The 25,445-nt window shown below is 42.4% G+C and overlaps 1 protein-coding gene across 1 annotated transcript in view; it reads right to left on the bottom strand.

Annotated features, from left to right (window-relative positions):
* The window catches only part of LOC147684154 (solute carrier family 12 member 9-like), a 582,177-nt gene that overhangs the window by 12,066 nt on the left and 544,666 nt on the right, over positions 1-25,445 (bottom strand). The window contains exons 11-12 of the mRNA XM_086944548.1: positions 4,888-5,062; positions 2,416-2,562 (exon numbers count right to left, since the gene is read on the bottom strand). Of these exons, the coding sequence (XP_086800674.1) occupies positions 2,416-2,562; positions 4,888-5,062 (322 nt within the window). The remainder of the gene's footprint in view (positions 1-2,415; positions 2,563-4,887; positions 5,063-25,445) is intronic.

Below are 25,445 nucleotides of genomic sequence, written 5' to 3'. Positions count from 1 at the left end.
TCTGGGAAATATTTCATACCTGATATTACTAATAAGTCTGGAAGTGACAATAAAATAGTCCAAACGGACAAATTTCTGATGAGGGGCTGATAAGAAAATATAGCCCGATGGAGTAATATTTTTTGCAAACCCAACATAACAAGCCCAAATTCTTTTACTAAGCCTCTTAATGCCTTATAAGTCTTTTTCTTTAACCCAGCATACATCAACTCAGACCGAATATCAGAGTCTCCCTCGAGATGAATATTAAAATCTCCACATACTATTGAGGGAGCAGGCCAGCCAGCTAATTCTATACTGAGAAAATTTATGATGTCTGGATCATCAAATCTGGACCATAAATCGAACAAATAGTCCAAATTTTGCTCTCTATACACATTTCCATTATTACCCATCTGCCATACTAATCAGTTTTAATGCATTTACCGCACCCCAAACCTCTTTTCATAAGGATTGCCAGTCCCTTTGTGGTAGTATTTTGCGAGTGCACCCCAATACTTGCATACCTAAATCATTAAGCCATCGTCTGTCGTTCCATGTCCGGTGTGTCTCCTGTGAGCAAAGTAAATCTAACCTCATACTCTGAATTATTTGTCAACATATGCTTATTTTTTTCCTATTATTGAGTCCAAAGATATTCCACGAACATATCCTTAATTTACTCATATAGAAGTTTTAATTGTTTATTAAACAGTGAATCAAAAACATCACCTCTCGCTGAATTGACCTGTACAGTCCCTGGCACAAAAAAAGTCTGCTAATCACGTTACATCCAGTGCTTGTCTTAGAACAAATAATTTTGTACTTGCTTGCCCCACCACTGTACCCTCCCAACCTCCCTCTAGTGCCCTCCCTCCCCCTCCAGACCCACCCAGAACCCCACCCACAAAAGGCAAAGGGACTGAAGAGTCCCTAGAAGTGATTGCCTGAGAAGCATAGTGCATCTCGCAGTTCACTTCCCATCTGCTTAGCAAATCACCTTGAACCGAATCATAGAACTAAATAATCATAGAGCAAGTACAAGAGAATACAGAGTACACCTCCCCCCTGGAAAGAATGCATTAAACAATTGTATACCAAATTAATGATCAACTCAAGATTTGAGCTAAAGGAAAAAATTACATAACAGCTAATAAGTCCTTTGTCGCACTCTCCAAGGTTAGAAAGTATGTTCTCTCCTTGTGTATTATTTTTAAGTTTAGAGGGGGTGAGAAGAAAAGCTTGAGCTCCCTTGGCTTGAAAGGATGGAATGAGTTGACGAAACTGCCAGCGCTGTTGGACTGTGGCATGGCAATAGTATGGACAAACAAAGAATTCCACTCCTTTCCCCTTTCGTTTTCGATCCGGCCTGGCCAGATCATACAGTGCCTCTCGAGCCAGAAAGTTATTTAAACAGATTAGTATGGCTCTTGGCTTAATATTAGAGGCAGCCCTGGCATTCTTTTTTGTCTGAAAGGGGAATCTATGATCTCTTTGGAGCTCCAGGTCCCACTGGGATAGTTCCGGGAAAGCTTCCGTAATGATCTCAATGCCAAACTGCCTAACATTAGACACTCGCTCCCTTCATGAATACCCAAAATTCGTAAATTGTTATGCCTAATTGCAAGCTTTTTTTACGCAATTTTACAATGATTTCTGAAGCTAAATGATGTGATTTCTCACATCCCAGGTACCCCCATCAGGGTCCATCTTTAATACCCTTCCCTGTGGCCTGTTATGATTTAATTCTCTCCTTTAGCCCCTTAGTTACTGCTGCTCCCTTATTCCAGCACCACTCCTCAGTAGCCACATCTTGTAATGCCTTTCATGTGGTTTGTTCCTATAAGTGGCTATTCCTTCCTACCTCTAAAATAAGTGACCACAAACTTCTCCCAATGATCTACCCTAAGAGCAGTAGGAGTGGCCATCACCAATGATCTTAAGGCAGACTCTTCTCCTTCAATGACCTCTGTCCCAAAGCTTATCCCACCTACATTGCATCCAAAACAATTCTCCCAAGAAGTCACTGACTGGCTTCTTGAGTTCTTTACAACAAGTAACTGATGAAATCCAATGACCTGCTATCAGGAGAAAATGTACCTCAAATCACACATGGCTTTCTAGCTGTCTGTGATGGTCATGCATAGCCATGCCATTCTGTTGAAAAATCTGTAGATTTCTGGGAAAGTAATGGTCTTTCAAAATGCAGTAATTTTGTGAAAGATTTAATTCCATGCCAAGCTTTCGACTCTCCCTCCCACAGCGTGATGTGTGATAGGTCCTGCCCCGGCTTTCACAGTCTATTATAACCACCAGATTGTCTGGAAATCCCATGATTTTCCCAAAGCGAGTCTGCCTTGGTTTAACCCTTTGCGGGTAATTTTGTATGACCTTACATATGGTTGATTGCTGGATAGTACGCTCATCAATGCTCACCTAAGCCGGAGATGAAGAGGAGTTGCTGAACCCCATGTCTCACCGAGTCCCCCAGGGTCAGGTTGACGAAAGCTTTCACATTCAGCCTATCCACCAGGTGAAGCCAAAAGTCATACTGATCCTGCAGTGGGTCCGAAGGAAGTGAGTCTAGAGGAAGAAGTAAAAAAGCATAGTCAATCAGACAATTTCTTCTCTTGGTTGTATGTTCCACGCCTAAGTGTTCCAACTAAGGTATTAGGCTGGCTACCGAAAGTGGTCAATCGTGCAATCCAGGCCATCAGAAGCATCTCCAACTTTGATCACGCACCCACCGCCCCGTTCCCCCCTACAATATCTGCCTATTATATTTCAATGTTTGCTTCTTGCTTATTGGTCTAAGGCGTGGTCAGCATCAGTCAGAGATTTGCGATCTGTAGAGGCAATTCGCAGATAGTATAAAGTTTCACCAACAGCTACTAAGAGGTTAAACTGTGACAGTGGTTGGGTCAAGACCATAGATTATGCTTCAACTTGAAGTAAGACATCTTCCAATTCAGCTTAGTTCTAGAAAAACTTAAAAATACATCGGTTCCCACTGGCTGGCTGTCGAAAAGGTTCAGTGTCTTTATACCTTTGGTTTTGAGAGCTTTATAAATCTATTCAAATACAGATTTGGAAATTTGGCTGCGGTAGCAGCTGTAAAGTTTTGAAAATGTGAACACCCACCAAGAATTGTGCCTAGTAAGTCAGCAGTAAGAGTGATCATAGTTAGCCCGGAACAATTCTAGAGTAGAGGTCTACACCCAATGGAAATTCTGAAAAAATGTACAAACTTCTCCATACATTTTCTAAAAGCCATCGGTTCTCAAAAGGCATTTTTGAAATATTACAAAACTATAAAACCGTGCCTACGGTGCCAGACCCTCATCATAGGTGTTGAGGTTTCACTCACGCCAAGATCATTTTGAATGAATGATAGTAAATTTGCGACTTTTTCACCACAATAGCACAATTGAAATATGTGTTTTTCTAAAACAAAATCCATAGGTGATACCAGAAGTTAATAAACTAGTCTTTCTACTATCTTTACAGCATTGGTAGAAGCACATTTCCAGTCTAAACAAAGCTGGTCTACCATTTTAATTGTACGAGGAATAAGACTCATGAAAAAACATAATTGACAATTTTTGTATTGCAAGTATAAGCATTGGTGCAGATTGCACTTAAGCTCACACCTATCAAACAAAGGAGAAACAATGTGTTTAGAGCGCTCAAACATAAAAAAAACATTGTGTTTCAAGCAAGGATAAAAAAAAGGTGCCTTCCCCTGCAGGACTTGTAAAACTTTCCTGCTGGACATGCCCTTCTGGACCGGGATAAAAACATGCAGCGCTTCCTGACATGGGTGGCCTCTTCTAAGGGCTTTCAAAAGAAAAAACATCACAGCCTTGGAGAGCTTGCCCTTCCCACACAGGTTTATATGATAAAAAAAATGAGGAGAGGGTGGAGCTTGCAGAGTTACATAAAAGTTCTCTGCAGGTTTCAAGCCGAGATCCGTCAACGGGTGAAAATATGCGTATCCTGCTGCAGTTTAGCACCAGTAGCATGAGCAACACTGAAAAATCAACACAAACTGCTCCATGTGGTGCGCAAGAGCGCGCAGCCATTCAAGTTGATATTTCTGCCACTCATGTAGAAAATGTACTCGAGCTGCAGCAAATCTAGGCGAGAAGAAGCCCTCTCACAACGACCACCTGCATTAGAAAATGGTACTAGGGGATGTCCAAGCCTCACCAGAAAAAATGTGGACATGTGCCGATTGGCATAATTTGTCCGGACCTTCTCATTACAAGAGTAACACAGAGTTACCAAATTCTGCGGGCGGATTGAAATTTTTCACCCATCCCCTAATAAAAATGTAGGAAAATCAGCCCATATACAGTGCCGCATCCATTTGGAGTTCAGGTACACAAACTTTTCTGAAAATGGTTATTTATTGTTGATAGTGCATGTGCCTGACCCAAAGATTACCCGGCAAAGGACAAGGACTTATTATATTTTATGGATAGACACTCTTGTCAATCAAAAAGCCAAGATGCAATAAACCAATGAAAAGATTGGTATGCTTCTCTCAACAGGAGAGTCTTTCTAAGGTCTATGAAGTTGGATTAGCTATACAATGGGTTAACAACTCTTGAAAGCCGGACATGAAAAGGATATGGACATTGGAAAGTTGTTTTTTATTTAGATCATATTTTCAAAAATATTTAATAATTCTAGTGATCGTAATTATTGTAGGATATAACTCTTTCAAAATCAAATTTCACTATAGTTCTTTGGAATAGTCAGGTACCAGATAGAACTATCCTTGGAAGTACGGTAAGATATGCCTTCCAGCATGCTAATACTGACCAACTTCTTGCAAATATAAAATCTTGACCTGCTGATGGATCAAGGAAGCTCTCTTCTCATGCACGTAGAGTTTCGGCTCACCCAGATTCTCCTGCTCCACGTGGCCAAGCACAAACAAGCCGCTCTTCTTCAGGTCGTTGACGAAGGAGATCAGGGGAATACTGCTCCTGGGGTTCGACACCATGAGCAGCACCTGAGGACGCCAGAACTTGACATGGTCCTTGCGAACATCCAGCATCAGGAGATATTTCCGCACCTGTTGAAAGAATGAACAAACATAGATGTCAAGCGATTCCTTGTAGAAAAACAGACCAATCAATGATGCTTGCACTGTAACTACCCATGCGACGTCTGTAAATAAAAATGTGCACCTCAGCATTTATGAGGGAACAAACCTGCCTGGTGCTCTCCTACAATCCAAAGCCTAAAAAATGTAGCAATTTGTATCCTACTCCCATTAGCAAGATTTATTAACATAGTGGAATCACTGAAGAATTGACAAGTCATTTGATATATAATGGGCAGTGTTGCAAGATTGGGCTATTTACTACACAAATGGGCAATATTTTTCCAATTGTTGTGAGAAAAAACTCTTCTAGTGAGTAGGCCAGATTTTGGCTATAATTCGTCTTGTGCGTGTATTATTTTGGGATTTGGTGACAGAGGACCAGTAAAACCATCTTTAGGCTGCTCGGCGCCCCCTTGGATGGGCGGGGGGGGGGGGGTCACCGTGCACCGCAGGGGTCCATGTTAGGTTCCTTCCCCAGAGGAATCTACTGCACCATACTGGATTGAAGATACCCATTTCATGAGGATCTGAGGGTACGGTGGCCTCTTTGGACTTATAGGAAATACATTGTTCTGATAGCAAAGCTCAGTAGGTTAAAACCATCACTTCAGATACAGCTGTGGTTTCTCCATTAGGGCTCTAGGGCTGCACGCTACTGAAATTTCTACACAAATATTAAATAAATCATTTTATTTAGAAATACGATTGTATCTTAAAATGATATAATGTATTTAAGCCTGGAGTGTCTGTTCCAGGCTGCCTGCCCTGTCTCACGCTGAAGCAGGAGACGGAAATCAGGCTGAAAATATACTTTCTGTACTGTAATGCATGCTGCAGGGCTTACCTTTCTAAAGCCCTTTCTTGCCATTGTGGTCCATGGCAGTATCCGCTGTAGACCAGTGACGCTTTCAGCATCACTGTCTCTGGCATAGGAGTCTCCATGCCTACATGATTCCAGATGCCCGTCATTCACAGGCATAGATCCCACCCTTTCCCATTTGCCACACGTACGAGTGGATGCATGCACGTTTTATTTGGTGCCTTGCCCTCGGTAAAGGTAAGTGATTCAATGGTAATCTTGTGTTATATATATTGTGCTGAGACTCTTGGTGACGTTTAAGCCTGTGTGGCTAACTCGCAGCGAAGCGGAGTTTACCGGTGCCAGGAGGACAGGAGTCTAGGACTTACCTACTCCTGCTGCAGGCTGAACTCGTCTTCCACTGACGAGTGCAGCCAGCAGCAGGAGAAGGAAGGAACTGGAACCAGGAAGGAAGCCGGCACTGCCATACCCACCCACCAAGGACAGGAGGAGATCAAGGACAGGTAAGCTCAGGTCTTACTAGGCGACAGTGGGGGGCCTTCGGGGTGGGGGCCTGGGGTGCAGGGGGGTGCGGATATACCTCCACCAGGCCATCGAGCTCCGTGGAATTTCACACAGTTTTCCACTAACTCAAGTAAATTCAGCAGAGTACACCGCCTCATGCTCCGACCAGGGTTAGCCATGTTAACCTTCCCCACCGTGACACGCGAGGCCCTGGTTGCATGTCGCTGACTCCTTTAGAACTAGAGCTGCTGTATTTGTTCTCCAGCAAAATTGATCCAAAAAACAAGCAGGGTTTTTGCACCCTTGTGCAGTCGATCCAAATATCTGAGTCAAGAACAAAGGGAAAAACTATGTGCTTATAGAAAAAGCCAGTTATCTGTTGTATGCTGATAAAACGGTACCTTCATGCCCTTAGCATTAATGCCAAAAACTCAGATAATTCACAAACAAGGAGTGTTAAAAACGTTAAGGCAATGCTTATCAGTGATTTAGTCCCTTTCTTATTTTACATGTTTTACTTAATCTTTCATTCCTCAAGAGTGTTAGCTCATAATGTAATGTTTCTGTATTTTTCTCTTGCACCTTATTTTTCTTGCATGGTGCGTACTTTGAGCCATGCCAGGTCATTATGAGGCCAACAATCAATCTATTCATGTGTCAACCTTGTGGTAAGTTCTCACTAGGGTTGAATTTACAAAAAACAATCAGAATGAGAAGGTTTCTGTTGCTGTTATATATTTTCCTCCAATATATATATGCAAATGGCAGTACAACTAATATCAAAAGTGCTTAAGTGTATGCCTAAATACATAAAATATGTACAAAGACACCATCGATTCTCCCTGCTCCATATCCAAATTGTTTAACATACTTGTGCGCACAATATAGCACCATGGGGATTCCAAATAATCAGGGATCAAATAGAGATATATGTTGACATTTCAACCCCTTATGAGTTAAAGGTTCTCCTCAGTACCAAGTCGCCTGGCTCAGTATCAACAAGGAGTATATTGCATTGTGTGTCAAAAACCTCAATCAATTCTAGTCCCTCCACCACTTCTTTTAAGACGTCTACATGAGTCACAACATCCTCTGTTGATAATTTAATCCACTCCTTCCAAAACGCTATCCACTTGTGAAATCCAAGTAAAACGAAAAACAGTGGTTTCCAAGAATTTATAGGTGTAACCGATAAGCCACTCTTAAATTAGAATAAGCCGTTTTCACTCCGAATTATTACTGTTCTGTAAGATGATATCTATCCATCTATGACGGATCAAATTGTACCTAGAGCAAACTAGATTTTTGTGGGAGGTATAAAATATTTTTTTGACTTTTATGATAGGACAATGGACCATGCAAAAAGAGCACCGAAAGTGCTACATACAAGATTACAAGATAATTATATGATAAATGTATATATACAATGACAAATGTAATGTTATGTTTAAAAAAAAAGGGGATAAAGACAAACGTCATAACAGAGAAAACCTAATAGAGCTACCCCCTTCAACCTCAAAAGTCTTACATATTAACCGTGTGTATAAAATTAGTACTACTTATTTATAAATATAGTGCTACATAATCATCAGTTGGTTTCCAAAATAAGTGATAAGTAGAGGAGTTATTAACCACACCGAAAAGAGTCAAATTAGCTCCCTTTCTAGCAAACATTATCCATACCCACCAAGAATGAATTTATAATAATGAAGCATTTTTCCAATTAATAGTAATTGATTTTAAAGTAGCAGGGACTAGAAAGTCTAGTAATTTTTTATTTGAAGCAGATTTACAATCAGATTTCCTAATCAAAATATCATAAGAATGATTATCTGAGATTTTAAAGATTTTTGTAATAACATCCCAAACTTCCTTCCAAAACGTAGAAACAATTTTGCATTCCTCTAGTATATGTGTTGATGAGCCAGCGTTCATTTTACAGTGCCAACAATTTGGAGAACTTAAAAACTTTGAATTGTAGACCTTCAAAGCCGTTATTAAATAATGAAATATCATGGATGACTTTGTTTGGTATAAAGAAACAGTAAGCCAGCCAGAAATATTATTAATCTAGATTTTCTTCCATATATTCTGAAAAGCAGATATATTAAGCTCTATATTCCAAAAAGTAAAAAGAGTTGATATTATCCCTGTAAAATTGTTCTTTTTTTTAAAGAAAACTTTGAAACAACATTTAAGGAAATAGCTATTGTTTGAATATAAATATATAAATCAGAGGTAACATTCTGAGGGAAATTGTTAGATAATGAATCAAGGACGAAATTACACAAAAGTTCATATTTAGAAATATCCGAGGAAGGTAAAAGAAATGTTTGTTGTAATTCTTCAAAAGTGAAAAAAGTATTGTCATAATATATATCTTTTCAGTAAAAAATACCAGCCTTTATCTAAGATTGCCAAAATGTTGCAATTAAAGCAAGTTTTACTAAAGGATTATACCACAGCAATAGTTTTGAGGTATGTAAATAGGAGATTGAAAAAGTCTAAGACCAGTAATATTAGTTTTGCAGATTTAAGTATGGTGGAGCCTTCCAGATAATGTGATGGCAGTAGGCATAGTCAATAATGCAGGAACAGGGAATGGTTATATCAATCCTTGTTTAATGAGAAGCCACAACAGTGATTTATTAAAGTCTGTCTGACTGAACCAAAACGAAATTTGCTTTAAAATAAATGAATTATGATAATTAAGAAAATCTGGCAAAACAAAACCACCATTAAGCTTTGCAATATTCATGTTTTTATAACTTATAGGAGAGGTTATGTTATTCCAAATAAATTTAGATAAGAGTTTATCTACATGTTTATAGAACTTCAGAGGAGTTGAGTTGATATCATAGAAAAGAGGTAAAATATTTCTGTAGCAATGAGCATTTTTATGGATTTAATTTAAGGTGGACCACTCATGAAATTTGTCATTGATGTGTTTAAGGGTATAGTCACAATTCAATGTAATCAATTGCTTAATGGTGTGAAAAAATAGGATTCCAAAATATTCATTTTTTTAATGTCATATTATCTCGTTGTTGGGAAGCATATCGGAGGAAAAATAAACATTCAGAGTCAAACATTCAGTTTTATTAGTGTTTAAAGTATAAACGGAAATGTGTGAGTGTGAATTAGAGGTAATAGAAGAGGAATTGAAGTGCTGGGATTAATAATCTAAAGAAGTACATCATAAGCATAAGCAGAAGATTTTATAGCAACTTCATAATAAGGCCTCTATTTCAATAGAGTTCTGATGGCAGTGAGTAAAGGTTCAACAGCAAGGAGAAAAAGCAATGTTGAAAAGGGACATCCTTGTGTGATGCCACTAAAAAGGTAACAATTTCTAGAGATTTTAACATTAATGAAAAGTTTAGTGGAAGGACTTGAGTGCTGATATCATGCGGATAAATGAACTGCCAAAATTAAATGCAAACAAGGTTCGAACTAGATACTGCCAATGGACTATCAAACGCTTTTTCAGCATCCAGTGCCACGACTTAAGAAGGGAAAGCCAAGGATGGACCAGCTTCAATCTCATGGAATAATAATCTAGTATTGTTCACAGAGTGTCCATGTTTCATGAAATCAGCCTGATCAATATGAACCACAGTGTCAAGCACAGAGGTCAATCTGGTTGCAAGAATTAATTTTCACATAAAGCTTACAGTTACAGATTACTTCAAGATGTAGGGTGATAGTTTGAAAATCTGGTAAGATATTTGTTGGGTTTCAAAAGAACTATAATTCTGCAGGGCCACTCTCGCCTGCCATTTTGGGAGGGAGACGGTCTAGTCTTCTCCATGAGCCACTGCCTCCGCTCCTATAAACGGAGGATGGTGCCGACGGGCAGCGGTAAGGCTGCAGACAGGTACTTGCGTGCCAGATTGTTTAAAGAAGCCTCTTACCAGTATGAAATTGCCGATGTAGTTTAGTATAAAGCCCTAGTTGCATGTTATACAGTTATTTTAGCAAGTTGCACTTTTTACTGGTTTTATTCTTGAAACGTGTGCTCAGCACCTTTGCTCTATTTTTCATTTGATTCTTACTGCGTTACAGCTCTGCTATTTTCCTGCCATTCCTCCCGGTCCACCGCCGCAATCCTGTTGATTGAGTGGAGGGACGGCTGGTCTCTAGTTTTCCCTACTTCCGGAAAGGCCACCCTCGGCTGCCATCTTAGAAGGGAGACAGTCTAGTCTTCTCCCTGATCCACTGCCTCCCCTCACATAAACAGAGGATGGCGCCGATGTGCAGCAGACATGTGTAGCGGGCGTGTCGCTGGCGTGCCAAAGGCACCCCCGGCTGCACCCGTCCACGCCTCGACCGTGCCTAATGCCCGTTCCCCTAATCACTGGTCCCCAGACCCTGCAGGGATCATTAAGTACTCCCAGGAACTGGCGTTAAGACCCAAGGGGGAAGGCCACTTTAATATCAACCCTAACATCTGTTGCTCAACCTTTCCCCATCCTCCCTGTGACAAACAAACCAGATGTTCCGCTCCGATTTCTGCCAATGGCTTGGTTGAATCTGTGTCACCTGATCAGCAATACAGAAAAGACTGTAATACTACACCTGCAACTATCTTGTGTATGTTACTAAACACTAGAAGGTAGATTATGATGGCGGACGGACCTGCATCCGGCCGCCACCCCCGAGGTGGAGGGACCGTCCGCAGGGGCAGCGGCATTCCCTCCATTGCTATTAGGATGTGACCGCCACTCTGGCGGTCACATCTCGTATATTTAACATTGCAGCGGATCCTGCCGTAAGCAGCACCTGCCGCAAAGTTAAAAATGCATGCTTTGCATTTGCATGCACAAAGCGGCAAGCACCGCGCAGTGCCTGCCGCTTCGTGCATGCAAATGCAGGGGGGTACCATAGGGACCCCCCATGTGCACCCCCCCTTCACCCTGGGGGCCCGCAATAGGCCCCCAAAGCAAAGTCTGTATGCTTTTCCGTGGCGGCATTCCGTGGCAGCATTGCCGCCACGGAAAGGCATCTGCGTCCGGCCATCCTAATATGGCTGGCGGTGTCTGATAGACACCACCACCATATTAGACCGGCGGACGGACTTCCCCTCCGCCACGGTCCCCCCCGCCATTGTAATATGGCGGGGGAAAAATAGGTGGCGGACGGCCAAGGATGGCGGACGGATCGCCACCGCCTGCATGGCGGTGGCGATCCGTCCGCCATCCTAATTGACCCCAAGGTCTTTAGTAAAGCACCATGTGGAGTTCTCAGACCTGGTTCAAACGGGCCAAGTAGATATAGCTTTTGTTACGGAAAGTTGGGCTGAATGTGGCTCGGGCCCAGAAATTGTTGCAGCCACTCCTCCAGGTTACACCATCTATCGGTTTGACAGGCAAAAAAAAGGGGTGGGAGACGTGCGGTCTTCTTTCGTTCTCATTTTAACACTACCTTTGAGCCTTTACCTATCTTTGTTTTCAAGGCCATAACATGTTCAAAACAACTGCTGGATTCACAGCCGTTTTAAGGAATGCTAATTTACTGTACTCCGGGAACAAGAAGAGGTTTAGCAGATGAACTTAGCATGACTCTTGAATCACACATCCTTAATGCTAACTTCTGCATAATAGGAGACTTTAATTCCATCTGGAAAATGAAATTAATACAGATTCCTCAAAACTGATCGATGCAATGAACGCACTAGGGCTATCCTTCATTTTAAAAGGTCCGATGCACAAGGCCGGACGTATGCTTCATGGGATTTTTTCAAGCCACCCAAAGATCAAAGTATTACCATCTCTTCCTCTCACCTGGTCAGATCATTGGGCAGTTAACTGGCAGGTAAAGACAGAGAAAGTTGCCAGGCACAGAGATACAGTCCAACAAACCCCCAGTACAATCTGGCACAAGATTCAGCCGGTGAAACTGAAAGATATCCATACTTCGGTACCATGGCAACCAGCTGACAATGTGGAACAGAGTGTCGAAAATCTCTCACTATGGTTAAACTCGGCGCTAGATATTGTAGCCCTGGTTAAACAGAGAACCATAACTAAATAGAAAGTTTTACAGCCCTGGTATAATGAAATCTTAGGGTATCTAGGCAATACTGCCGCAGGCAAGAGCAGAAATGGAGAGAAAAATATGATGGTGAGGAGAAAATATTCTACGAGAATAAACTAGCAGAACATAAAAAGCGTATCATAGCTGCAAAATCCTCCTATTACACTGAGCAGATAAAAACAGCTTATAGTGCTAATAAAACTCTCTTTAAAGTAGTAAAAAACTGGTGACACCAGTGAGTCCTGATATGGCAGAAAATAATCAAAATTTCTGTGACGCTTTGGCCAACCTTTTTCTAGAAAAGGTTACCAACATTCATAATAACTTTAATTTAGGGAAGGCAACCGCTCAACGGGACGGTCTTCCCTTAAATTCTATATCCTTGCAAGTTTCTCATTCTCTAGGGCCACATCCGAAGAACAACTTATAAACTTAATCCCATCAATTAAATCTGGTGCCCCACTAGACCCTTGTCCACCCAAAGTAATGCACCAGATCTCTGAACAAATGGCACAAAACATGGGACAAATTTTTAATAAAATGTTCAGTGAGGGAATTTTTGCTACACAATGGGAACGTGCCTCTGTATTGCCCTTGCTAAAGAAGGCTAACCTAAATGCATTGGATCCGAATAACTATTGTCCCGTATCAAGGCCCCCTTTCGCCACCAAATTGGCAGAAAAAGTGATGAATGAACAATTCTCAGAATATATTGAGGAGAATCTGCTCTGATAGTAACTACGGAAGATATCCGAGAAATGTTGGATAATGGAGGCACAGCGGCTTTGATCCTGCTGGAGGTTTCTGCGGCGTTTGACACAGTCAACTATGAGATCTGGTTGACCTTATGCGGAGCTGGAGGATAGAGGCTACAGCATTGAAGCTTCTTCAATCGTTCCTGGCTAACAGACAACAAAATGTGTCGCTGGGCAGATTCACATTGAGGCCATTTTCTCTGCCTTGCGGAGTTCTGCAGGGCTCGGCTCTGAGCCCTACATTATTTAATCTTTATTTTTATTTCTGGGTTCTCCCTGACGTCTTACAGTGATGATACTCACATTGTGGCATCATTAACAACAGCCGAAGTGAAGACAAGCTTGGCCTTTAGGACCTGTATGAGTAATGTGAGCAACTGGATGGACAAAAACTGTCTAAAACTGAATGCCACAAAGAATGAGGTCATCATTTTCAGCAACAATCCCTCATTTTGCACGACAACCTGTTGACCATCCGAGCTGGGCCCAATCCTGAAACCCACCCATAAAGTGAAGAATCTTGGTTTTCTCATAGATAAGGAGATGAAACTTAAAGAGCAGGTGAACAGTGTCACTTCTGTGTAATTCTGCTCCCTGAGAATGATGAGAAAGATTGATAAATCCTCATGATCTCCTAAAAACCGTGATCATCAGCCTGGTACTCTCGAGGATTGACTACTGCAACAGTCTCTATCTCAAACTTGAAGTAGGTCGCTTGAAGAGGTTTCAGACTCTGCAGAATGCAGCTGCACACTTTTTTTTCAAAATACCTAAACATGAATCTGGACACTTCACTGGTTACCAGTCAAAAACAGTGTAAGTTCAAGGTCCTCTGTTGGGCCTACAAATCACTGTATGCATCAGGACCAGGTCAATTCAAGGACTAGCTCACATGGTATATCCCAGGGAGGCCTCTTCGTTCAGGGTCTGGTAAGAACCTGACTGTCTCCCGTTTTAGGAAGTACACCTGTGGGGGAAAGAGCTTTTTTAGGACTACTGCAGTGCTCTGGAATAGTCTTCCACTGACACTAAAAACCGCCTCCTCCTTACTTGTCGTTAAAAAATCTTTGAAGACCTGGCTTTTTTCTCAAGACTAAGAGGCAGTCTATTCCCTGCAAGAGAGCTTTCTTGCCAACAGATATGCACCTACACCTGTTTTCTACAGTGCAAAGACGCCCTCAGGCACGAGTTTTGCGCTTTATAAATTCAAATTCAAAATGTAAATAATTAAGGCCTCAGTGAACGACCAAGAATTTGATCCAGTACTACTGAAGTGGGTAAATATTTTAAGTAGATAAGGTAGGAGGTTAGGCAAATTTTTTTATAGAATTCAACAGTGATTCCATCAGGACCAGAGGATTTAAGTGGCAAAGTCAACCTCTTCTGGAGAAATCAGTAAATTCAAAAAATCTGTATCTAAATGAGAAATTTTAGGTATCCAAAAAATCTAAAAGAAACTATCAATATCAGTGCAGGGAGGATTACTGTATAAATTGAATATTAATATAAAAATTAATTGACAATTTCTTTGTGAGTTAGTGCAATTTTGTGATTTGAGCCATGAATTGCAGTCATCTGAATTTGATCTTTTTAATACAAAGCTCATTTGTTAGAATCCTTCCAGACCAGTTAGCACTGAAACAAAATGTTGCATTATTATTAGAAATGTAAATGCCAGCCCTCTTGTTTAATAGGGAGATGAATTCAAAACAAGGCTTTAGTACGCGTATTTTGTACGTGGTATCATTAGATGTATTAAAGAGACGTTCATGCTTAAGTGTTTGCTTATCCAAATTCTTAATTCTAGAGTTAAATGATTTAATACAATACGCCATATTAGATAAGGTTACACCTCTGACAAATGCATTTAATGCATCCCAATGATTTACAACTGAGGTAGAGTTTTCAGGATTAAAAGAAAAATAGTCTTGTATTGCAGACAAAAGTTTTAATTTATTATTTTTATTAAGGGCAACATTCACACACCAGCTATACTGAGATTGTTGAATCGAGTTAAGTTGAAAAACAAAATAAATGAGCACAGTATCGGTAATATCAATATTATGACTAATAGGGTCAGAAATTGAATGGATTTATTGATGGGCTTCTAATAAATAATCTATGTGGGAATAGGAATTATGAGGATCAGAGAAAAAAGTCAAATGCTTATCTGTTGGGTAATGCAAACTCCAGATATTAACCAGTCTGGTAGTTTTAAAAAAGGATTTGAGTGTATAAAAAGCTTTGGGTGGACGATATTTAGCTAGAGAAGTTCTGCCAACAAGGAGTCACATATTAGGTTAAAATAACCTCCTATAATATGCAGAAAATTACCTAATTTGAGCACTTCAAATGTAGATAGGGACCAACAATTTGGATCATCTTTTGTTGTACCATAAAAATTCATCAATTGTTAAACTGTATTATTATTATCAATTTTAATTTTAACTATTGAATAATGACCATCTGAATCAAAATTTATTTTTAGTATTTGGAGATTACGTTTTTTTGTGAAAAGAATAGCAACTCTGTTTTTTTGTTAATGGCAGGGGAAGAAATAACATTGCCAACCCATCTTTTATTTGTGTTTGATACAATTGTATCATCTATAAATCTCATGGAATAAAAATACATCAGCTTTATGTCTTGCAATGTAATCTAAAATTTCCATATGTTTAACAGGGTGTCATAAACCTTTAACATTAAGAGAAATAATTTTTATTCTATTAACGTTATCCATTTTCATAAAAGAGAAAGAACAGTAAGAAGGAAAAAAAAAGATAATCTATAAAAGTAAAAAGTACCTCCAAGAATAAATTAAGAGGAAAAGGAATGGCAAACAAAACATAGCAAAGACAGCATAGAAACATAAATAATAATCTGGAATCGCACCCACGCATGTGTAAAAGTGACTAGCTGAGACAATGTCCTAGTAAAAAATAATCAGAAAAAGCATGCTAGCTATAAGGAACTATTTGAACAAAAGCATCAAGTATCAATCTCATTTATATCAATGAAGTGTAGAGAGTGCTAGTCTAAGAAGGCATTGAAAGGACTTGGTGAAACCATCTTTCCATATTCTCATGGTAGACGGGTCAGAAAGGCGTAACTTAAAACCTGAGCTGCTCAGTCGTGGTCTAAATTCTGTAAACTCTTTGCAGATTTTAACAGTTTCCTTGGTGAAGTCTTGATGGATCGAAATGTTGGTACCATTGATGCTTTCTGGATCATCACAAGTGGTGGTGACATAGTACTTTAAAGATCATTTAATGAGGTTTGGTATGACTTGGAATACGATGTGAAGGAATTCTGTGCGCCTTAGTGATTTCAAATTGTTCTTGGGATTTTAAATGCAAAAGACCAGGTATTAGGTTTTCCAGATACTGCCTGCAGTCATTGTCTTCTACATCTTCTAACAAATTAAAAATGTGTATGTTGTACTGCTTATTGCGATTTCTACATCAAGTAACAGATTACTCATTGGTACAAACTTTGCTTTAATGGGCATAAGACTGTCTATTTTTTATTTCTTATCCTGAATTTTAATTGGGTTGTGATCTATATGATGCACCAATTTAGCGATTCCAGCGTCTAGGAAAACTCAAACTTACCCATTGCGGAGAGCGATAATAAGGGAAAAAACAGGAAATATCTATGCCGGCTCACTTCCAAAAGTAGAGTTGAATGATATATTTATACTATCGAGGGACTGTATTTTGATGCTGCTTTCTGTGCTGTCCCTTACGCAATGGGGTCTGTGCCCTTATTTTTGGCATCTTGAATGCGTACATTAACTTGAAATACCACCATGTTAATGCGTGTTTTTCCTGTCAACAAACTTTGTAAACACAAAGCAGCAATTACTGCCCTGTGTTTTTGAGCTGTGCTCCAAGCATAAAATAAATTAGCTCAGACACCAAAAACAAGCGCATAGACCACTTCTGCACTTGCACAGAAAACGGGCTTGTGATACGGCTTCAGGATGTGTGTGCCGCATAATTCAAATTACAGTAGTTTTGTCCCAAAACCTCACTTGACTTTATTACAGTATCTTTATTAGTATGGGAGGGAAAAATGTGCATGTCATTAGGATACTTACATGGGAATCGCACAGTACAAATGAGGGGGAATAAAGAGAGATTCACTTTATTTAAATCAGTGCTTAATTTATAATAACATAGGTACCAAGGCTCGTGGTTTCTTTCAGGAGTCCACTGCAGCGAGCACCACATGATTGACACCTTAAATTGTAGGTTTAAATCCTTGTATTATCATTTTAAAGGTGTAAAATGTAGCTAAATGCTCCACCAACAAGCTTTTCTAATTAATACACACACAGCGCCATCATGTGGCGTATTCTGATAAATACATGCTGGTGTTTACAACTAGGTGCAGGTACTGAGCACCAGCAAACACTGGCATAAATTAAACACTCACTGGAATGTATTAGACTAGATGAAGGCGTTGTATTATGAAACAGGAAAGAGCCCATTTGTTATGACCGGTTACCTGCCTTTCAATGTCTTGTCTGCCTGTGTTGTCATGTTCCTGCTCTTTGCTGTGGAAGAGGGTTTGTGAGACAATGACGCAATACTGGTCGTGGTGGCATGTTCAGCATATGTACATAGAGGAGTTTCCAGGGCATGCATGGTGGAGAGGCACTCATGCAGTGGGCACCCACCATAAAATATCTCTATCTGGGACACTGCAGGTAACTCGTCGGAGAGGACGCCACCTTTCATTCAGGGCCTGAACTTTTGTAGAAAATAGCAAAACATTCCCATGCCTTAATGTTTGTAACCACCCCCAAGGCCTTTTGTTGGTTGATCTTCTGTTCTTCTTGTTTTCCAAGAGTATAGGTTAGAAGGGGTGTGTTTGGGTTAATTCAATTGACTTGTTCATCTTATTCTTATCAACATTTCATAAGTATGGTTCTTACTTCCTCTGGCATGGATGGTGTAAAAGCTTGTGTAACTTTCATATTGTAATACAAAATTACTTGTTTTCATTGTGTGCTTGCCTCTCTCGGTTGGACTATTTTGTAGTGTTATATACTTAATCGAGTTCAGAATATTGAAGTGTTTGGTCAGTTTATATTTATACAAACCTACACGTGATGCACACTCCTTTCACCCGTGAGTATTTTTACTCACTGAGTTGTAGGATGGAGAACTGAGAGAAGGTAGCAGGAGACAGAAGCCTCAGACCACAATTTGTATTTCTGCTTCTACTTTAACACAAGTGTGACTCTATGTGTAGCATTGTGTGGTGTTAATCCTGCAGCAGGAAGTTTGATGCACTGTTTTAGGGGCCACACTGCTGAAATAGTTGTGTATTTGGCATCATTAAGGTGGGCAGTACTCAGCTCTTGTAGAGTTCATGCCTAACGCCAGTTTTGTGTTTGTATTTGTGGTGACTGAAGTTCCCTTTAGAAGGTCACAGTGGGGACTGACATTCAAAATGAGTAATTAAGAGGATTTGGACATAATTGCAGAAATGCATTACTGCCCAGAGAACCTCCCCCGCCATATGAATGATGAATGGAAATTAAAATTATGCTTAAAATCTTTCCTGAAGGCTACCTTCCTTGAGGAAAAGTTGTGGAAGTGTTTCCAAGTTCTCACAGGTGGTCGTGTCAGTTTCTGTAGGCAGTTATCACATACTGAACGGTTGCAAGGGTCTCACCTCTTCCCTCAAGCTCCTTTTAAACAAACTTTTAAAAACTTTTTTTTAATTTACATTTACAAAAGAAATGAGTCCTGACGGGCCTCCTCCCTTTTGCAAATGGGTTGTCACCTCCTTTGAGGTGTCAGTAAAATATTAGTGCTTTGTGCATGGATTTCAGTCACAAAACATTAATACATCACACACTGACTCGTTTTTTGGAAGGGATGCTGGCAGCATGCCCCTTCCAGATTCCAAATTGGTATCCATTCGAAATTCAATTTTAAGTGCTGGAAAAACTTTTCAGACTCCCAAAATCGGATTAGAACATAAAACAAGCATTTTGATGCTCGCAAATTGAACCGATGCTTTTGTTACTGTTAAAATGCTGTGTACATTCGGCCCTGGGTCATCTTTTACCTTTCTACGGCTACCTCTCATTGGTTCAAATATGAGTATTTTGAATACCAGTGCAAGCCGCCCGCCCGGGCTGTAAAATGTCTCAAGTCAATTACATGTTACGAGCGATGCATTCAAAGGTATTGCATATTATTTATGTATTATCTTTTCAATATAGAGATTTGGGGTCAGATTACATAAGGATTTCAGTGGTGCACAGACTGAAGAAGTGAATCCTCCTAGGTGGTATTCATTAACCCTGAGTGAAACTTGTGGAATACCCTGTGTAGAAATTATGCAACGTGCCAAAAAACGACGTGAAATTACGCTTTCCTACGCGAAATACATTTCTGTCATCTCGTGCCCAAATCTGACACAAGGCGGCATTACATGCTAAAAAAAAAATAGCACAGAAATGATGTATTCAGTTTGTGTCGTTCCTGTGCTCCCGTGATATGTTTACTTGAACGAAATCCTGTTTATGTGACATAACATATTAACTTCACTTTGAGCCTTACATGTAAAAATCCTAATGGGGTAGCAAGCGCTATATAAATGCAAACCTTTTTCCCCTCTTTCTTCTATCCCTCCACTAACCTTCTCAATCTAAATAACAGATGAACATGTCCACCACTCAAATTACTTTCATATTTCACTATACTAATTCACCACTAATCCTTTATGGGTTCCAGGGTAGCGTGCTGCTCGCCGAAAAAGCGCTTCGAAGCCTCGTCAGGGGTAGTAAGCGCTATATAAATGCAATTACAATACAATACAATGTGAAATGCTGAAAATTCATACAAGATTACACTGGCATAATGGAAATTTCACCCGGGCTAAATATTATATGCCACAATGTGGCAGGAGGATGGCTTTGTAGTATTATTAGAGCTTCTCCTCATGATTGTGAAGATTCTATAACATATAGAGTCTGGGTATTTTTTTTAGTTATAGCTCCCAGAGTCAAATGATGCTGAGATGGGCTGCCGCCAGTGATTGAGGTGGGCTGCCGCCGGTGATCGAACCGTGAGCCCTGCACTCCGGAGTCAGCCGCTCTGGCCGCTAAGCCACACCTCTTACCAATAGGCACCAGAGGGAGTGCATTTTGAGATAAGAGTGTGAAAAACAGAGCCAATGGCTGGGAGAATGAACTCTGGGCGCCTTTGTGTCCCTGCTACCTCACTTTCAACGGTGATGTAGCTGCCGCTTCAGCGGTGCAACTTAGCGGCAGGTGCGTGGCTGCTCCGGGTCCCACGATGAGTCCCGCCTGGCACTTCACAGCCATTGGAACGATGGCACTTTATGTTCAACTGGCGCTGCTGGGAACCAGCTGTTCTAGCTTTTAAGCAGAAGCTCTCAGGATGACGGCCACTGTACTCATTACACCGCAGGAACAGTTTTATAATGGCTTTTTGAAGCACTTGTGAAAGGAAGATAAACAGTTTTTTTTAAAATATATATTTGGAAAGCTTTCCCCCTACATTTATCTTGCAGAGTACAGCTACCAAGCTTCTAATTTTAAAAAAGCACTTTAGAAGGTCATGGCCCTGTTCTTGATAAAGGAACTTATCGGAGCGCATGTAAACCCGGAAGTTATCAGGATCATGGCGGGGCTGCTCTGCTCTCGGAGTGGAGAAGGGGAGGAGTGGTTTGCACACTCTTAAGTGCAAACTGTTTGGCCGGCCATCTCCAGCCGCCCAAAACAGTCATGCACACTTTCCCTGTTCTCCATGGAATGTGCATTACAGCCTGAGTGGAGAACATATCCAGGCCTCCATTCCCTGGCTGAGCATTGAACCAGTACGCTCAGACCAATCGCAACGCTGCATTGCAGCATGTGATTGATCAGTGGGGCCTGGCTGTGCTTCCTTGAGTTTGACGAGAGAAGCAGGAGCAGAGATGCGGGACCTGGAGCAAGGTACATTTATTTATTTTGATACTCCCCCCATGTAAAACGCCTGCCCCCGCCTCCAGCGAGCCATGCCAGCCGCCACTGTGCACCACTAAACAGTGATGCCCAATCATGAGCTCCCATAGTCAAGCGGTCAGACTATACTGTTGATGTTTCTGACCCCGCGGCAGAAGTGGACGTCAGTTGCGGCAATAGACAATTCAACCAGTGATGGAATTAAGCCAACATCACCGTCTCTACCTTCTGATACTAAAGGACCATTGCATATGCAGTCATAGAAAGTACAAACTATGGGGCAGCATTATTTAGTATATACTAAACCATAATCTCACCACCGTACCTTGCCTCACTATTTTGAGATGTATCATACCTCTCCCTTCACAATCTTTTTGTTTTCACACTTCAACACATCTTAACCCCTTCGATGCTGATGACGAGCTCAGCTGGTCATCAGCCACGGTGGTCGTGTGCGGATGATGAGCTGAGCTCGTCATCTAACGCGGCTTTTAGAAAAAAGACACGCAGCGGAAAAATAACAGCCGCAGCTTTGCGGTTAACAAGCTTTGCTCTCCTGTATTTCCCGCTGAGGGCAGGGTGCTGCGGCCGTCTACTCCCCTTTGCTGGAGATGTGACCCGACAGTCCTGGAAGTGAGGTGCCGTGGCCAAGGCTTCCCGATGGCCCGTGAACTTGGGGTTGCTGTCCTAGGAGCCTCCCCGCTGTTTCCCCAGCTGGAATGATGAGACTGGGGAGTGCCTAAGTCCCAGATTGTTGGGCTCAGATTGTAGGTTGGCCATGCCCACAGTGAGCTTTGCAGTGTGTGTTGGGCTGCGGGCCATGGGCCTGTGAGGGGCAACCCTTGTGAGTGCCAGTGGCAGGTGGAACATTAATTTCCATGCCCAGCCCAGTGGGAGAGTTGTGGCGACAGGTGCTACTGTCCTACCCAAGTACTTGTGGTGATCTGAGGGGCTATGGGGGCCCTTGCCAATTTGCTATGACTGTCCATTGGTGAGTGAGCCTTGAGCATAATTGCTCACGCGGGCGACTGGGGAGTGCCACTCTTGTAGAGTCCCACAGCACCTGGAAAAGGTGGAGGACGGGCCTGCGGCTGTTCCGGGCCCGGTGATTTCTTGGTGGCACTGGGAATACCTGTGGGGGCCACCGCCGGTGCTTGAGGGGTTTGGGCCTGTGATTGCCTTGACCCTGCTGCGTGCTGTGAAGATGGTGAAGTTACAGCAGCCCAAGAATTTCTCACCAGCTAGTGGGATGCCCTCGCCCCCAGATGAGGAGTGAGCCAGGGGGGGCCATTGTGCAACCTTAAAGTTACCTTGGATAAACATTCGGACCAGTTTGACATGATTTTGAAGGCTATCCTGGACACATAAACCAACCTGAAATCCAAAACAGACGCAGTCTCCCTGGATGTTGTCCTGCTCAGCGCTGATTGGGTGGTCGAGACGGTGGATGACACTGAGTCGGCCCTAACTACCATTCATGCCACTCTGCAAGAGCAACACATGCAGGTTCAAGGGATGAGGACTGATGTCTCCTCTTTGCAGCTGAAGGCGGAGGATGCTGAACGATGCTCAAGGTGCAATAATATCCGCTTTGTGGGTTTCCCGGAGAAATCCGAAGGCCCTAATATGGAACTTTCCCTTGAGAAATGGTTGATGGATACAATATTGAAGGGTAGGATTCCAAAATTATTTTTGATTGGACAGGGTCACCGGCGGCTGGGATGACCTCCCCTGTTGGAGGCTCGACTGCAATCCGTGATTGCAAAGTTAATCAACTATAGAGACAGAGATTTGCTTTTTTAGCTCTTCCGCATGAAGGGTCCCTGGCAGTTTGAGGGCAGCGCCATTTCTACATACCCGAATTATACAGCAGAGGTGGAGAGACGCCATTGTTCTTACATGGCCGCGAAGGCTCAGTTGCGACGCTTAGTGGTGAAGTACTCTCTCTTCTTAACAGCAAAACTTAAGGTGATTGATGGGGACTCCTTTCACTTCTTTCATACTCCTGAAGGTGCCTGGACCTGGCTGAATGCCAAGGGACTGCCGGGGAAACCAGCGTTGACCTGGGGCTCCGAAGAGTGGCGGATCCCACGATTGAACCAGCGGCGTTCCAGGAGGTCACAGAACAGGCCCTCCTCTGAACGGGCAGCTAAAGAACATCCGCAAGTGATGAAGGAAGTGCTGCAGCAGTCCTGCAACCCCTTTGAGGTCCATCTAGCGGATAACATCTCCAAATCCAACTCAGACTCTGGGAACACTGTGGTTTCCACCAGTGATGAGTCCTATAGTCGGGTGCTGACTCCACGACTGATGGATGACTTATTCTGATGGAACGTTGCCTATCCTGGGTAGTAATCCATCTGTCTCACTTTGTTGGCCGGTCAACCTCTTCGCAGTATTTGGGGGCGGTGGGACAGGGATTGGAGGCGAGCACGTAGCACATGGGGGTTGGAGGGCCGGATACCATGGACTGTTGCCTCTCACGCCCTTGATCATCAATCGGTTATTGTTTTTGATGCATTTTCTGTATGCATGTGGTGGGGCAATGGGGTTTTGCTCGGCCAGCGCAGTGGGTGGGGGGGAGACGGGGACTTGTTGTTTGTGTTAGTAGTTGGGAATTTGAGCTGCCCGTATACGATGGCATAGTAGTCAGCCACACTGTTGTTTCTCACTCCCTCACTGGAGGGAGGAAATGGAGGGCAGCCTGCAGGAGCATGAGGGGCATGGCTACTACAGTTGAGCGATAGAGCATTCACATCTACCTTAAGTGAAGACACACACATTTGGCAATCTTGCAGGAGACGCACCTAATGCAGACAGAGTTCTATCAGCTTTATGTAAAATGGAGGGGCCAGGTGTATGGCACCACACTCTCATCCTATTCCAAGAAGGTGCTTGTCTGGATAGCCCCAGTGGTGTCATTTGTGCAGGAGTCTCACAGGGTAGATCCAGAGGTCAGGTATGATGTGGTGGAGGGACGTCTTGGCGGTATGCCTCTTGCGTTCATGGCTATTTATTCTCCTAACACGTGAATTCCGCTTTCATGGACCTTCTCAATCTGGCTCTGTTGCGTGATCCTCAAACCCCTAACTATATGGGGCAGGGATTTTAAGTGTGTGCTGGACGTGCAGATGGACTATTTGGTCCCGTCGCTGGAGGGGGGACCTGTTGCAGAATCACATACAATTTTCAGGACTGGCTGTTTAGTCAAAGGGTATGTCATATATGTGGCGCCTCCAGCACCTGAATGATAGCAAAGTCTCTTTTTATTCCCTGGTGCATGGCGTTCACACTCACATGGACCTTTTCCTTGTGGCAAGTCAATTGGCACATTAATGCTCCATACAGAATACCAGGTGCCCACATTGTCAGATCATTGCCCGCTCTTGATGTCGATGAGATGGGGGCACGCCTGCCGACGCATACCAACATGGAAACCCCAAACTGATTTGCTTCTTGACTCCCCCTTCCACGTTGGTTTGGGCTAGCACCTGCCCAGGTACCTCAAGCATAATACTGGCTCTGCATCCTTTAGGGCAACGGAATGAGATACACACAAGGGGGTGGTGAGGTTTCGTTGTATTGCAACCACATGGGGTGTTCGTCAGACACTGCGCAGGGAAATACAGGATAAATAGCAGGACTTGCATAAGCTGGAGAACGAGCAGTGGTGGCACACTGCACTTGCACCAGGCAAAGACAGAGCACCAGGAATTAGTCATGCAATTGGAGCAACTTGATTACAAGCAATATTGCTACCGGGCAGGTAGGATGCTTTTGTGACTGGTTTGCAGTGACCCGTCATGGCCGCCGTAGGGGCAATTTGGTTGGATGGGGGCGTGATCTTGAATACCCAAGAAGATAATAATGAAGCCTTTGTGGATTTTTATTGCTCCCTGTGTGCATCGGTGACAGGTTCCCTGGGCCTGCATTGCATGGCTGCCACTCCCTCACCTGAACCAGTTACAGAGATCAGACTCGGAGACTCCTCTCCAGTTGGAGGAGATCCATACGGCCATCTCCAAAGTTGCTTTTACAAGACTCTGGGCGTGGACGGCCTCCCCATCCTCCGGACACATTGTTGGAGCGCCTAATTGTGGTACTACCAAACTGGGCTGGTACCCCTTAGGTATTCGCTCCTACAAACGCTATTGCTGCTGAATCTTGACTATTAGATATTGGGAAGGTCCTTGCGAATAGACTTCTCCCCATAATAGGAACTCTGGTCCATGTGAATCAAAATTG

The sequence above is a fragment of the Lissotriton vulgaris genome, chromosome 11 (genome assembly GCF_964263255.1).
Source record: "Lissotriton vulgaris chromosome 11, aLisVul1.2, whole genome shotgun sequence".
NCBI lineage: Eukaryota > Metazoa > Chordata > Amphibia > Caudata > Salamandridae > Lissotriton > Lissotriton vulgaris.
Note: the sequence above shows the minus strand (reverse complement) of the source record. Positions and strands in the feature narration are given on the sequence as shown.